Source organism: Oncorhynchus mykiss, chromosome 15 (assembly GCF_013265735.2).
Source record: "Oncorhynchus mykiss isolate Arlee chromosome 15, USDA_OmykA_1.1, whole genome shotgun sequence".
Classification (NCBI taxonomy): Eukaryota; Metazoa; Chordata; class Actinopteri; order Salmoniformes; family Salmonidae; genus Oncorhynchus; species Oncorhynchus mykiss.
The window spans coordinates 48,010,371-48,027,354 of NC_048579.1; the positions used below are offsets into that span (position 1 = coordinate 48,010,371).

The 16,984-nt window shown below is 43.5% G+C and overlaps 1 protein-coding gene across 1 annotated transcript in view; it reads right to left on the bottom strand.

Moving 5' to 3' along the window:
- LOC110490175 (proton myo-inositol cotransporter) overlaps positions 1–16,984 on the bottom strand; it is a 101,431-nt gene that overhangs the window by 8,493 nt on the left and 75,954 nt on the right. Inside the window, exons 5-6 of the mRNA XM_021563404.2 lie at positions 2,956–3,119; positions 2,565–2,685 (exon numbers count right to left, since the gene is read on the bottom strand). Coding sequence (XP_021419079.2) covers positions 2,565–2,685; positions 2,956–3,119 — 285 coding nt within the window. The remainder of the gene's footprint in view (positions 1–2,564; positions 2,686–2,955; positions 3,120–16,984) is intronic.

The following is a 16,984-nucleotide window of genomic DNA, read 5'->3' on the forward strand; positions in this document are numbered from 1 at the left end:
AATAATCTTTCAGGAAAAACTGAACATTTGCTATCTGAGAGTCTCCTCATTGAAAACATCTGAAGTTCTTCAAAGGTAAATGATTTTATTTGAATGCTTTTCTGTTTTTTTGTGTAAATGTTGCCAGCTGAATGCTAATGCTAAATGCTACGTTAGCCATCAATACTGTTACACAAATGCTTGTTTTGCAATGGTTGAGAAGCATATTTTGAAAATCTGAGATGACAGTGTTGTTAACAAAAGGCTAAGCTTGAGAGCTAGCATATTTATTTCATTTCATTTGCGATTTTCATGAATAGTTAACGTTGCGTTATGGTAATGAGCTTGAGTCTGTATTCACGATCCCGGATCCGGGATGGGGAGATCAGAAAGGTTAACTTGTGTCCTCCCCTTCATCAACACTGATTGAAGTGTAACATCAATAAGGGATCGTAGCTTTCACCTGGATTCACCTGGTCAGTCTATGTCATGGAAAGAACAGGTGTTCCTGTTTTGTACACTCAGTCTACATGCCGGTGTGTAAATTAGGACAGAGAGTGGCACGGACTTTCAGAATGCAGACAGGGTCTCTTTCTCTCTCGTTCACTCTATCTATCTCTCTCCATCCTTTCCAAGAACAGAGACCCAACCCCTGTTGCACTGTCGCTAATGGAATCTGTTGTTAAAGTTGAAATGAACCCCTGATAGAATAAAAAAAAAACGCTCAGAGCAGAGAGATTGGAATAATCTGCTAGGTAAGTGTTCAGAAACATGTACAGCATGTACAATTAGATCGCATAATAACATTAATTTAGTCCTAGATGGAAGAACAGGAAAATGTATTAACAAACAAACCCACACACCGTATTGGTCCTGTAAAATGTTAATTTGTATTTGTATTTATTATGGATCCCCATTAGCTGCTGCAAAGGCAGCACCTACTCTTCCAGGAGTCCAGTTATACATTTGAAAAACATTACAATACATTTATAAGAGATTCCACAACATATTAAGTGTGTGCCCTCAGGCCCCTACCCTACTACCACATATCTATAATGTGTGTGTATAGTGCGTATGTTATCATGTGTTTGTATGCATATGTCTATGTTTGTGTTGCTTCACAGTCCCCGTTGTTCCATAAGGTGTATTTTTAACCTGTTTTCTTATCTAATTTTACTGCTTGCTTGAGTTACTTGATGTGGAATAGAGTTCCATGTAATACTGTGCGCCTCCCATAGTCTGTTCTAGAATTGGGGACAGTAACAAGACCTCTGGTGGCATGTCTTGTGTGGTATGCATTGGTGCATTCAGCATGTTAATACCTCTCACAAATACAAGTAGTGATGAAGTCAATCTCTCCTCCACTTTGAGCCAGGTGAGATTGGCATGCATATTATTAATGTTTGCTCTCTGTGTACATCCAAGGGCCAGCCATACTGAGACAACCACTGACTGAACAGTAGTCCAGGTGCGACTAAACTAGGGCCTGTAGGACGTGTATTGTCAATAATGCTGTTAAGAATGCAGAGCAGTGCTTTAATATAGACAGACTTCTCCCCATCCTAGCTAGCTACTGTTGTATCAATATGTTATGTCCACAACTCGCTTAATTTAGATTTAGTTGAGGTTTAGGGTTTAGTGAATGATTTGTCCCAAATACAATGCTTTAAGTTTTTGAAATATTTAGGACTAACATATTCCTTGCCAGCCATTCAGTGTCGCTGTCATTTCAGTCGCTGTGGTAGCTGTTGTGTATAGTGTTGAGTTATCCGCATACATAGACACACTGGCTTTACTCAAAGCCAGTGGCATGTCATTAGTAAAGTTTTTTTTTAAGAAAGGGGCCTAAAGAGCTGCCCTGGGGAATTCCTGATTCTACCTGGATTTTGTTGGAGAGGCTCCCAATAAGAACACCCTCATTAGTGACCATGTTTTAATTCATGGTGGCTCAGGTTCATATTGAGACATTTTTTTTTACTCCTGCACGTAACATTAAAGTGATGTATATATGTCAATGTTATCTTCAGAATATATATTTTGTTTTTTACCCCCCTTTTTCTCCCCAATTTCATCATATCCAATAACGATCTTGTCTCCTCACTGCAACTCCCCAACGGGCTCGGGAGAGGCGAAGGTTGAGTCATGCGTCCTCCTTAACACCCACCCGCTTAACCCGGAAGCCAGCCGCCCCATTGTGAGGAAACACCGTTCAACTGACAACCGAAGTCAGCCTGCAGGTGCCCGGCCTGCCACAAGGAGTCGCTAGAGCGTGATGAACCAAGTAAAGCCCCCCCCCGGCCAAACCCTCCCTTAACCCGGATGACGCTGGGCCAATTGTGCGCCACCCTATGGGACTCTCGGTCACAGCTGGTTGTGTTACAGGCTGGGATCAACCTCAGGTCTGTAGTGACACCTCAAGCAATGCGATGCAGTGCCTTAGACCCCTGCGCCACTCGGGAGGCCCCCCATAACATGAAATGTAATTATATTCAGAATATTACGGAATACACAGTATTGTGTTGGACAGTAGACTACAGTGCAGATAGAGTACAGTATAATACAGTAGTAGAGTAGGGAGTACTCACAGGTGTCTGTTGCAGGTGGAGTTCACCATTGAGGGGTCAGTGGGGTGGAGGGTGACAGGAGGGGTGTGTTGGGCAGACAGCAGAAACCCAATAGCCAGCAGAGACAGACTCAGACATGTTCCTAGGAGAAAACACATACAGTCTAACCAAACAGTGTACTGCTTTGCACAGAATATGGGTTACTACTACTGTCTGTTTAGTTACATGTATTACAATTTCATGTAATACTGTAATTTCACGTAGTCCATGTAATTCCATTCAAATCTGTCTGTGGAACTAACTGGGAAACGCATACTGGGATCCAATATATCATCAATTCACACACACTAAATGTGTCTCTGAATCATCAGAATCCATACATTTATCTTTACCCTGACCCTCTGACCCTTACCGATGATGCTCCCCAGTGTGAGTTTCCTGCGGCCAACCCTCTCCACTAGCCACACCCCCAGGAGGGTGAACAGAAAGTTGGTGAAGGCTGTGACCCCGGCCAACCAGATGGCCAGCTTGTCATCCCGCACTCCCGACATCTGCAGGATGGTGGCGCCGTAGTACCTGTACATAGAGGAGAGGGTGTTTCATCAGTCAACAGAACCATAGAGAAAGAGAGCGAATTTGGCACAGAGATATAATGTATCTCTATGGTGGTGCTGCAGTACCTGCACACAGAGGACAGGATATGGTCATCATCAATCACCATATATGGCTACCATATAAAGACACTAGCTGGACGCCATGTTGAAGCACAAAGACAATAGGGTGGTGGCCACTATCTGGCCATGCTGGAAAGAACAGCCAGGAAGTAATGTCCTTCTGGAATGGCCATCTACAGACTATTGAGGACAGGACAGGAAACCCAAAGGTCATTACGATTGTCTGTTGTATTGCATTGGATTGTCCCTCTCATGCCAAGAAAGCTTGGGAGAGCGAGATATAAGTAGGAAACAGATTGAAAGAGACAGATCACCATGTGCTAATGATTCTCTCCGTAGAGAAGAGGTACACTCCATTATGTTCTTGAGTTGAGTGGCCACCAATCAACCACCGGTAAAGCAATCAACCCGAGATAGACACAATGAGCCAAGTCCCAATCCATCCACCCCCTCCACTCTTGTATCTGTCTGTGTCCCAAATGGCACCCGAATCCCTAAATAGTGCACTACTTTTGACCAGGACTCATAGGGCTCTGGACAAAGGTAGTGCACTATCTAGGGAATAGGGTGCCATTTGCGACACAGACACTCTGGTGTCACTGTCTAATTAAAGTGCCACCTTTCTGCCTGGATGCTGCTGAACTCTGCTTCACTTAGGAAAATTACACCTCATCAAGCTCGACAGACAGGGCCTCTAAACACTCTCTCCTTGACATGCTTCATTTCTAGGGGACCAGGTGATATAGACGGTGGAGGAAGATCCTAGTCCTGAGAGCTGCTCAAGGTAGAAGTTGCCACAGATCTTGATTCCCCTACACTTACTCTCCAGGCTAAATGAGAAAATACAGGCACTCGGAACGCAACGCAACGATTCTCACCAAAAAAAGACGAGAGAGGAGAGCATTCATTCAAAAGTTTAAAAAATAAAAGACCGTCCTTCGCGTTCTCTCTCTCGCTCCCTCACTTTTTCACTCATCCTCTGCAGGGAGCCGTGAATTAGCATTTTGTTTTTCAATCTCTTGAAAAGCATCTGCACCCGTCGACTCTTTTTCAAAACAAAACACTCCTACCGACTGCCTGTTTGCATAAATCTTTCCTTTAGTCAAGTCAGCCAACATGTTTCTCAACTTGAGTCGAAGTTCAACACTTCAGAGTTAAAGTACAGGTGTAAGGGGTCATGAGGACCACATACATGGTCAATAAATATACTAATCAAGCAAAGCCTTTGGAAAAAAACTGAGCCCATAGCACTGGCAATAGCCACATGCGGCGATGTAACAACATGTTGGGCGGAAGGAAGGCAACAAAGCCGCCTGATTTCTGTCTCGCCTCGCAGAGGCTTTCAATCTCCGTATGCATCTGCCCACACACACACACACGGCAACACAGTATGACTGATAAGGGGTTTGTAATAGCAGCGGGTGTAAAATCTCTCCGCAGTAGAAGCTCCATCTCAGGTTTGAATCAGATTGATTAAGAAGCAGCAAGGCCAGCCCGGAAAGGAAGCACAGCTCACATTTAACCAGCCCAGCCAGATACTCTGTGCTCTGACAGAACATAGCATCACCACATCCACAACAAACATGATGTAACCAGCTACACAGAGCGCTGTAAACACTACATAAGTGTACTTTGAAGCACTTCCAGCACAGCATCCAAATACTGCCATAATACAGACTATTGGGTGGTAACCACATGGTGCTAGTTAAAAATCAGAGTTTCAAACAGCCAAAGTGTGTGTATCTTTAGGCTCTGACTCCACTCCAGAAATGTGGAATAAAACAGATTTATTTCTGTGGGTGAGACCCCCTGCCAGGCCACTTGCAGAGGGAAGAATGAACCTTCCCCAGTCCCTGTTAACGATGAGGATGCAGGCTCATTCTTGGACTCTCGGGGAGCTCAAAGTCCAATTATATAAATTACACTGCCCGCAAAAACATTCTACAGGTAATGAGATGGGCAAATGGAAATAATACTGTAGATTGTAGATAAGAGCCTGTGCTAATTGAAATGTCTGTGTTCAATTTGTTATTAAATGTAATACATTTTAGACCAGGGTAACTACTCTGAACTGGACACAGCTGGCAGTACAGTTGTCATTTGTCATGTCTGGAAGGTCTCAGACACGCAATAAAGCTGTCGTATATAAAAACCATATTAAAATGATATGTATGACGACCAGAGCGGACGAGAAGTCTGAAGCTCTGTAGCCAAAACTATTAATCCAACACAACTAAGAAGCACCCAGACGGTATTCATGACCACAGTAAAATTCTACGTGACTGTTGAATTAGGGTCATCTCTCCTTATGCACTCTGGACAGGCTGTACCACAACCGGTCGTGATTGGGAGTCCCATAAGGCGGCGCACAATTGGCCCAGCGTCGTCCGGGTTTGGCCGGTGTAGGCCGTCATTGTAAATAAGAATTTGTTCTTAACTGACTTGCCTAGTTAAATAAAGGTTCAATTAATATGTTAGTAGTACCCAACTCGCTAATGATAATCGGGTCCTAATGGCCTAGGACTCAGGACTCTACTGTCCCTCTATCATGTCCTAATGGTCTCATACTCAGGGCTCTGTTGTCCCTCTAAACACTCTGACATCAATGCGAATGCAATCTAAAAATCACATCAAACACTTATCAACACAACAGTATGTGCTTTTAAAACTCACCTCACTGTGATGATCAATTTGAAGAAAGAAGTTCAACAACAGGTTAATTCAAAACACCCATATGCATATTATAGCTTATGCATAGGCATAGGCCTATATACAGTGCCTTGCGAAAGTATTCGGCCCCCTTGAACTTTGCGACCTTTTGCCACATTTCAGGCTTCAAACATAAAGATATAAAACTGTATTTTTTTGTGAAGAATCAACAACAAGTGGGACACAATCATGAAGTGGAACGACATTTATTGGATATTTCAAACTTTTTTAACAAATCAAAAACTGAAAAATTGGGCGTGCAAAATTATTCAGCCCCCTTAAGTTAATACTTTGTAGCGCCACCTTCTGCTGCGATTACAGCTGTAAGTCGCTTGGGGTATGTCTCTATCAGTTTTGCACATCGAGAGACTGAAATTCTTTCCCATTCCTCCTTGCAAAACAGCTCGAGCTCAGTGAGGTTGGATGGAGAGCATTTGTGAACAGCAGTTTTCAGTTCTTTCCACAGATTCTCGATTGGATTCAGGTCTGGACTTTGACTTGGCCATTCTAACACCTGGATATGTTTATTTTTGAACCATTCCATTGTAGATTTTGCTTTATGTTTTGGATCATTGTCTTGTTGGAAGACAAATCTCCGTCCCAGTCTCAGGTCTTTTGCAGACTCCATCAGGTTTTCTTCCAGAATGGTCCTGTATTTGGCTCCATCCATCTTCCCATCAATTTTAACCATCTTCCCTGTCCCTGCAGAAGAAAAGCAGGCCCAAACCATGATGCTGCCACCACCATGTTTGACAGTGGGGATAGTGTGTTCAGCTGTGTTGCTTTTACGCCAAACATAACGTTTTGCATTGTTGCCAAAAAGTTAAATTTTGGTTTCATCTGACCAGAGCACCTTCTTCCACATGTTTGGTGTGTCTCCCAGGTGGCTTGTGGCAAACTTTAAACAACACTTTTTATGGATATCTTTAAGAAATGGCTTTCTTCTTGCCACTCTTCCATAAAGGCCAGATTTGTGCAATATACGACTGATTGTTGTCCTATGGACAGAGTCTCCCACCCTGCTGTAGATCTCTGCAGTTCATCCAGAGTGATCATGGGCCTCTTGGCTGCATCTCTGATCAGTCTTCTCCTTGTATGAGCTGAAAGTTTAGAGGGACGGCCAGGTCTTGGTAGATTTGCAGTGGTCTGATACTCCTTCCATTTCAATATTATCGCTTGCACAGTGCTCCTTGGGATGTTTAAAGCTTGGGAAATCGTTTTGTATCCAAATCCGGCTTTAAACTTCTTCACAACAGTATCTCGGACCTGCCTGGTGTGTTCCTTGTTCTTCATGATGCTCTCTGCGCTTTTAACGGACCTCTGAGACTATCACAGTGCAGGTGCATTTAAACGGAGACTTGATTACACACAGGTGGATTGTATTTATCATCATTAGTCATTTAGGTCAACATTGGATCATTCAGAGATCCTCACTGAACTTCTGGAGAGAGTTTGCTGCACTGAAAGTAAAGGGGTTGAATAATTTTGCACGCCCAATTTTTCAGTTTTTGATTTGTTAAAAAAGTTTGAAATATCCAATAAATGTCGTTCCACTTCATGATTGTGTCCCACTTGTTGTTGATTCTTCACAAAAAAATACAGTTTTATATCTTTATGTTTGAAGCCTGAAATGTGGCAAAAGGTCGCAAAGTTCAAGGGGGCCGAATACTTTCGCAAGGCACTGTATGAGTCCAAGCCCGAAAGAAAAGCTGAATGAAAATAATGATTGTGCCTTTATACAATACATAGCCCACCGCATAGTACACATGGCAGAAAAACATTTTAAAAATACTGATTTAAGATATCTTTGGTACATAATTGGTCTAGCCTAATTAAACAAATTCAGAGTAGGCCTACAATTATAGTGAATTTGTATTTTATTTTGAATAGCTTAGTAATTGGGCATTTTTGTATGTTTTGATAATTAATAGGCTGACACATGACCTTTAGCTACAGAATATCTCACCACCATGCTTCTCCATCTCCTCCCCTCTCTCCTTCATTCCTTTCTCCAGTGTGCAGAGAGGGGCTGTCAACAGTTTAATGAAATAGCACATTTCATTGTGAAAACCTGTTTCTATCGATGTTCCCCGAACAGATTTCGCTTTCCCAAATGAAGCACTGGGTAGGTGCAGGAATAGGGTTGGAGAGCCCATGGCATACAGAGTTTGGGCGGAATATCACCTGTCGTGCGGAAAAATAACCTGAGTAGCCTACGTGACATGAGTGAAACGAACCGGCCCTTATTCACTATTCGAGAGCATACGGATTCAATTCATTTTTTCTCTTGCCCCGATTCCTGCCCTTTTGATAATGGATCGTTCTAAATTGAAAAACAAATTTGACATATTATTAAAGACAATATTAAATTGAGAATAGTCTGATGGGTGAAAATATGATCACTTGATGAGAGAACGGTATGTGCGGCCTGCGGCAAGGAACAGAGCACAAGCTTTTTTTGTGACTTTCTCAAATCCTCAACAGCCCGAAGTCGCATCATGCAGAGCCCATATATGTGTTGATTTCTAAGACATTCTATGGTTTGTATCATTCACAACTAAAGTTGCCCAAATAACTCTAAATCTAGCATATAGGACCTGTTTCAAATGATCACTTTTACACTCAAGATGGCCACTTCATATGCGGACTCTCTCTCTGGAAGGGGAAAAATATCCTTTCTATTTCATTCAGCTAAGTTCAGTTATATTCTTCTTACTATAAATCATATAATATAAAATAATATCAAGGGAGTTATGAGCATATCTTCTCTGCTAAATGAACAAGCCTACAGCTTATGGCATGGCTCATAGCCAGATAACATACAGTAGGCCGACTCATATTCTGTTCTTCCGAAATACATTTTCTTCATATCATAATGTGTCTTTAGACGGACTTTCCTAAAATAAATAATAGATGCACTGTGATGGTGTGTATTCAATTGATTTACTATACTTTTTAAAAATGTAGATGTTCCAAAGGCAGCATTAGCAGCTTGTTTGTGTGGAGGCCTTGAGATTCATTTTTTTAATTGAACCTTTATTTAACTAGGCAAGTCAGTTAAGAACACATTCTTATTTACAATGACGTCCTAACCCGGCCAAACACTAATCCGGACGACACTGGGCCAAATGTGCGCCGCCCTATGGGACTCCCAATCACAGCCGGCTGTGATACAGCCTGGAATCAAACTAGGGTCTGTAGTAACGCCTCTAGCACTGAAATGCAGTGCCTTAGACAGCTGCGCCCCTCGGGAGCCCTGCTAAATGTGTTTACTGGTTTATGTTAATTAACAGTTCATTACCGTGAGAGCGTAGTCTTTTGCATGACAATAACTGGCGGACAAAATATCAAGACCGACACAGCCCTACAGTCAGACTTCATGCAGATCTTCGTGTGCCAGTAAAAGCCCACCCTTATTTTGCTTCCTGTCTATGTGGGTAAAAAAACATTGGTAAGAAGGGAGAAAGAGTGAGAAAGAAAGAGAGCGAATAAAGAAAAGAGGAGAGAATTCTTGTTCTCAGTAAAAAAAAAGTTATCTGGAAGCCTGTTCCATTCACCATGGTAACCACCATCTTTAATAAGTGATATCTAGCAATAGGTCAGCGATATGCCATGGACATGTTCAATTACAACCATCTAATACACTCTTCCGCACCCCACACACGCACACCCTTCTACGCCTGAATGGTAACTTCACAGTGGAGAGACAAAACAAATCATTACAAAAACAAGAAACACTCAACTCCTACTTGAGATGTGAAGTAAAAAGTCTAAGACAAACATTGGCTGACTTTGACTGGGTTAGACACAAGCAGGCTCTTGAAAACCAAAACACAGAAGGTGACATGGTAGACTGTAGATTGTGTAAATACACAAAAAAACGCAACAACAACAGCAACTTTGACAAGATCCCAGTGTGTCACCAACACTGACCCCTTGACCTTCTCCAAGAGGATGCACAGGTACAAGATGGAGGTTATATAACAGAGTGGCTGTAGTCCAAAATGGCACCCTATTCACTATCGGCTCCGATCAAAAGTAGTGCACTATATAGGGAATAGGGTGCCATTTCAGATTGTGCCAGTGCCTGTATGTGATGTGAGAGGAGCAGGCAGAAGGTGTGAAATGGCCTTCAGAATCTCTTTTCTGAAAACGGGACCTGCACTCCACTGGCTGCGCTGCCGTAGATTCACTTCACACGTTTCTCCTCTCGCCACTCCGGCATGAAGACAAGGTGACGACAAAGATGTCAGAAAGAGGGGAGGAAGAGAAAGTCGAGGAGGGGAAAGAGGGTGACGCGGTGAAGCATGAGGAATGGAATGGAAAGGCGGAAGAGAGAAGGAGGGAAGTGGTGTCTGACAGAGATATGCTTATGGGCACTCACCTCTGAGGCTTGGGTACATGGGCAAAAGAGAGATAGGTGGATGAAAGGAATTACAAGAGAGGAGTGGGAACTGTGTATGTCTGTGTGTGACCTGGAGTTAACCACATGGCCAGAAAGAAATTCGACAAATTCTACCACCTCTCCTCCTTCTCCCTCTCTTCATCCTCCTCGTCCCTCTGCTCCCCTCTCACCTCTCTCTGACTGCCTGCCTTGCTCCAGCCCATTTCGCTCTAAAGGTGAGAGGGACATAAGTTGTTCACTAACGGCTGACATTTACAAATGCACCACTGGAGCTTCATTGAATATGCACCCGATTGAAAAGGATTAAAGAGGGAAAGAGAGAGCAAGCTGAAAAGCCCACTCCATCCCAGGAGATAGAGATTGCGTCCCAAATAGCACTCTATTTCCTATATAGCGCACTACTTTTGACCAGGGCTGATAGGGCCCTGGTCAAAAGTAGTGCAATATATATATATGGAATAGGGTGCTATTTGGGACGCAGGCAGAGATAGATACTTGGGGGGGGGGGGGGGGGGGGGGGGGGTCTAAGGTCCCAGCTGATAGCTGACCTAAAGGCAAACAATATGATATTGTCTGGAAAGGTCATGATGGCCTGATCGTTAAAGCAGATGGATGCATTGGCAGCCTCAATGTGACACGAGGAGTGTGTGTTTGTGTATGTGTGTTTGTGTGTGTGTGTGTGCCAACTCAAATAACATTTTAAATCAAATCAAATCAAATTTTATTTGTCACATACACATGGTTAGCAGATGTTAATGCGAGTGTAGCGAAATGCTTGTGCTTCTAGTTCCGACAATGCAGTAATAACAAGTAATCTAACTAACAATTCCAAAACTACTGTCTTGTACACAGTGTAAGGGGATAAAGAATATGTACATAAGGATATATGAATGAGTGATGGTACAGAGCAGCATAGGCAAGATACAGTAGATGGTATTATTGGTCACATACACTGTTTACAGCAGATATAAAAAGTTATACTAGCTCCCACAACATTGCAGTAAAGTAATCAATAACAATAATAGGAGTAAAATAAATACTAATGACTAATGATAATAATAATAGTATAGGTAGTATCCATATTAATAGCCTGATGTGTACACAATATGATATACAGTATAGACAATGAATGTGTTACTGCTATGTCACACATGACCGTATTTACAAACACAGTGAGTAGTATGTGTGTGTAGTGTAGTGTCTTGGTAATACAGTTGAATACATAGTGTATGCTAAAGCAGCAGTGTGTGTGTGTGTGTGTGTGTGTATGAGATGCGAGGAGTGAGAGGACCATATCATATCCCTAACCAATAACCACTCATGACTGTGGGTTCAATGGCAAAATCATTTAAACACATTGATACTCACAGACAGCACACTAACCAGGTAACAATAATGTAATCATATCAATTAACGAGAGGGAGGAGGGAAGGGAGAGAGAGAGAGAAACAAGAGAGATAGAAAGCATAGGGGCACTCAGAGAGAGAGAGAGAGAGAGAGAGAGAGAGAGCAAGAGAGATATAAAACATAGGGGCACTCAGAGATAGAGAAAGAGCGAGAGAGAGAGAGAGAGAAATGTCTCCCTTGGGAACTGGCCTATGTCTCTCTTGAAAGGAGATGAATGCATTATCACACTCATGTCTAATGCTGCTGAACGCAGAGGCGCACAGAGACAGAGTTTACTAAACATAGAGAACACATATTGCTCAGCCCTGTTCAACTCTACCAACACCACGGTGACGCCTACACACCTCTAAAAAAAAAAAAATGCTAACAACTAGGGTCCAGAGTTTTTCCTGGAAAGGTGGATCAGACGGTCAAAAAAACAAAACAAGTACCACAACAAAGTCATAACAGTCTCTGAAATGAACTGCAACAGCAACAGTAACACACACCACAACAACATAAACTTTGACACACTTAGAGTAGACTATAAAAGGACAATTAGAGCGTCTAAATAACAGGTTGCTGTGGATTAACCCAATGAGGAGGCTCTGTGGGTGTGTGTGTGTGTGTGTGTGTGTGATCAGACAGAATAATATTACCATAGGCTAATTACACACAGCTACGTGATCTGCATAAGCGGCATGAGGCCTTTCTACTACAATAGTCTAAAAGCTGCTTATCAACTATAAGAAATACACAACAGACTGTCATCAGTCATCAAGGGCAATACGAGGGTGACACACATAGAGACAGACACAGACAGACAGACACACACACACACACACACACACACACACACACACACACACAAACAACTGGACCTTTACAGCTCTCCTCCCAGGCTGCCCAGCTGAGTCACTCGTTAATTGGCATGTCTCAACATCTCTCAACATCTCCAAGATGACATTTCTACAGCTGACCATCTGTGTCTGCCAACTGCCCCACGTAAACAAACATTCACACATCAAAACTAAATTACACACTAAAATATGACAAACCAAAAGATGAAGATATAAACAACATCATTTGAAAGGTTACCCTATGCTGGTTAATTCCAAATAATCTATCATTTTATAGTATAATATGCTGTGGCACATTTCTTACTAAATACAAACTTTGACATATACTGTAAGTAATCAGGTTATCTGTGGACATGAGCATCATGTTGAGACCAGAGTAAGACATGCCCAATGTTCAGTGACATCATCACTAATAGACATGGTCTATTATGGATGGATCAACAACACCTGTGGCCTCTGCTAGTCTGCCAGACAGGATTAGTAGGCCCTCGCTGTACTCTCAGGCTTAACTGCTGGCAGAGGAGAAACAGACAGATGACCTTCCCTCTCGGCCCCTCATTCTCTCATTAATTCTCTCTCGTTCCCTTTATCTCCCCCTCTCTCTCTCTGTCAATTTCTTAATCACCTCACCCTCTATTCTGTCTGTCTGCCTGCCTGCCTGCATGCCTCTCTCTACCTCCCTCAGCCTCTCTCGCTCCTTCTTTACCTCCCCCTCTCTCTCTCTCTTACAGTGACATTTACGTGCTGGATAATGTGGCTAATCGTTATGATTCCAGATCTAATAAGAAGAGGACACATCCTCACTGACAAGACAGGCTAGTTCATCATTTTTCCTCATTGTGGCTCACAATGACAGACAGACAGACGGGCAGAGCCAGAGAGAGAGAAAGAGAGAGAGAGAGAGAGAGAGAGAGAGAGAGAGAGAGAGAGAGAGAGAGAGAGAGAGAGAGAGAGAGAGGCCTGCAAGGAACCACAAACATATCCCAAACAAATCAATATCTCAAACTGCCATACAATCAGCACATGTCCCGGGAGACCTTTAGTCCATGAGAGATATGGATCAACACATCTCTCATCCCGACGCTCTCTGGCAGGTGGGGGACGTTAATCCGACAGCACTCTGAGTTCAGTTCACAACAACGTCTGTGTTTACTGTGCATACGTGCATGCTCGTGTCTCTGAGTCCGCTATAGGAGTGTGCCTGAGAGAGTCCGAGAGGAATCGAAGCTGGGGTGTTGACGGAATGTGCAACAGCATCTAGAGTCATCTCTTCATGACAGGGTCGGAACAAAGAAAGAGGTACTCAGAGTGAGTGACAGGATTCATACCAAATGAAACTCTTCCAAAGCAAATTAGGAAGGGGAATCACGATGTCTCATTTGAGGGCTGGGCAGAGGACGGGTGAGTGACACAGACAGGACAAAGGATGAGGGACTGTCTCTCCATATACTCCTTAGCCAGCTGAGACAATCTTGGGCTGGGCAGGGAAACAGTGAGTGTCTCTGTGTGACTGCCCTGAACCATTGAACCTATCTGGACTGGGGCTGGTTTGGTGAGGAGGGAGTGACACATAGGCATGTGCCCCACGTCGGATCCCACTGAGACAGACAACCCATCAACCTGATTTGTTGTCACTCGGCTGTCTCTGCCACCACCTCTGGCTTTACAAATGACCAGAGGGAGGAGGTAAACACAGCAACGGACCCAAACACACGCAAGCTACCTTAACAGACTCACACACACACGCAAGCTACCTTAACAGACTCACACACACATACGTACACACACAAACACACGCAAGCCACCTTAACAGACTCACACACACATACGTACACACACAAACACACGCAAGCTACCTTAACAGACTCACACACACAAACACACACAAACACACGCAAGCTACCTTAACAGACTCACACACACAAACACACGCAAGCTACCTTAACAGACTCACACACACATACGTACACACACAAACACACGCAAGCTACCTTAACAGACTCACACACACATACGTACACACGCAAACACACGCAAGCCACCTTAACAGACTCACACACAGATACGTACACACAAAAACACACGCAAGCTACCTTAACAGACTCACACACACATACGTACATACACAAACACACGCAAGCTACCTTAACAGACTCACACACACAAACACACACAAACACACGCAAGCTACCTTAACAGACTCACACACACAAACACACGCAAGCTACCTTAACAGACTCACACACACATACGTACACACACAAACACACGCAAGGTACCTTAACAGACTCAAACAAACAAACACACGCAAGCTACCTTAACAGACTCACACACACATACGTACACACACAAACACACGCAAGCTACCTTAACATACTCACCCACACAAACTTACACACACAAACACACGCAAGCTACCTTAACAGACACACACACACATACGTACACACACAAACACACGCAAGCTACCTTAACAGACTCACACACACATACGTACACACGCAAACACACGCAAGCCACCTTAACAGACTCACACACAGATACGTACACACAAAAACACACGCAAGCTACCTTAACAGACTCACACACACATACGTACATACACAAACACACGCAAGCTACCTTAACAGACTCACACACACAAACACACACAAACACACGCAAGCTACCTTAACAGACTCACACACACAAACACACGCAAGCTACCTTAACAGACTCACACACACATACGTACACACACAAACACACGCAAGGTACCTTAACAGACTCAAACAAACAAACACACGCAAGCTACCTTAACAGACTCACACACACATACGTACACACACAAACACACGCAAGCTACCTTAACATACTCACCCACACAAACTTACACACACAAACACACGCAAGCTACCTTAACAGACACACACACACATACGTACACACACAAACACACGCAAGCTACCTTAACAGACTCACACACACATACGTACACACACAAACACACGCAAGCTAACTTAACAGACTCACACACACAAACACACGCAAGCTACCTTAACAGACTCACACACACATACGTACACACACAAACACACGCAAGCCACCTTAACAGACTCACGTACACACACAAACACACGCAAGCTACCTTAACAGACTCACACACACACATACGTACACACACAAACACACGCAAGCTACCTTAACAGACTCACGTACACACACAAACACACGCAAGCTACCTTAACAGACTCACACACACAACACACGCAAGCTACCTTAACAGACTCACACACACAAACACACGCAAGCTACCTTAACAGACTCACACACACATACGTACACACACAAACACACGCAAGCTACCTTAACAGACTCACACACACATACGTACACAAGCTACCTTAACAGACTCACACACACATACGTACACACACAAACACACGCAAGCTACCTTAACATACTCACCCACACAAACTTACACACACAAACACACGCAAGCTACCTTAACAGACTCACACACACATACGTACACACACAAACACACGCTAGCCACCTTAACAGACTCACACACACAAGCACACGCAAGCTACCTTAACAGACTCACACACACATACGTACACACACAAACACACGCAAGCTACCTTAACAGACTCACACACACATACGTACACACACAAACACACGCAAGCCACCTTAACAGACTCACACACACAAACACACGCAAGCTACCTTAACAGACTCACACACACATACGTACACACACAAACACACGCAAGCTACCTTAACAGACTCACACACACAAACACACGCAAGCTACCTTAACAGACTCACCCACACATACGTACACACACAAACACACGCAAGCTACCTTAACAGACTCACACACACATACGTACACACACAAACACACGCAAGCTACCTTAACAGACTCACACACACATACGTACACACACAAACACACGCAAGCTACCTTAACATACTCACCCACACAAACTTACACACACAAACACACGCAAGCTACCTTAACAGACTCACACACACATACGTACACACACAAACACACGCTAGCCACCTTAACAGACTCACACACACAAGCACACGCAAGCTACCTTAACAGACTCACACACACATACGTACACACACAAACACACGCAAGCTACCTTAACAGACTCACACACACATACGTACACACACAAACACACGCAAGCCACCTTAACAGACTCACACACACAAACACACGCAAGCTACCTTAACAGACTCACACACACATACGTACACACACAAACACACGCAAGCTACCTTAAGAGACTCACACACACAAACACACGCAAGCTACCTTAACAGACTCACACACACATACGTACAAACACAAACACACGCAAGCTACCTTAACAGACTCACACACACAAACACACGCAAGCTACC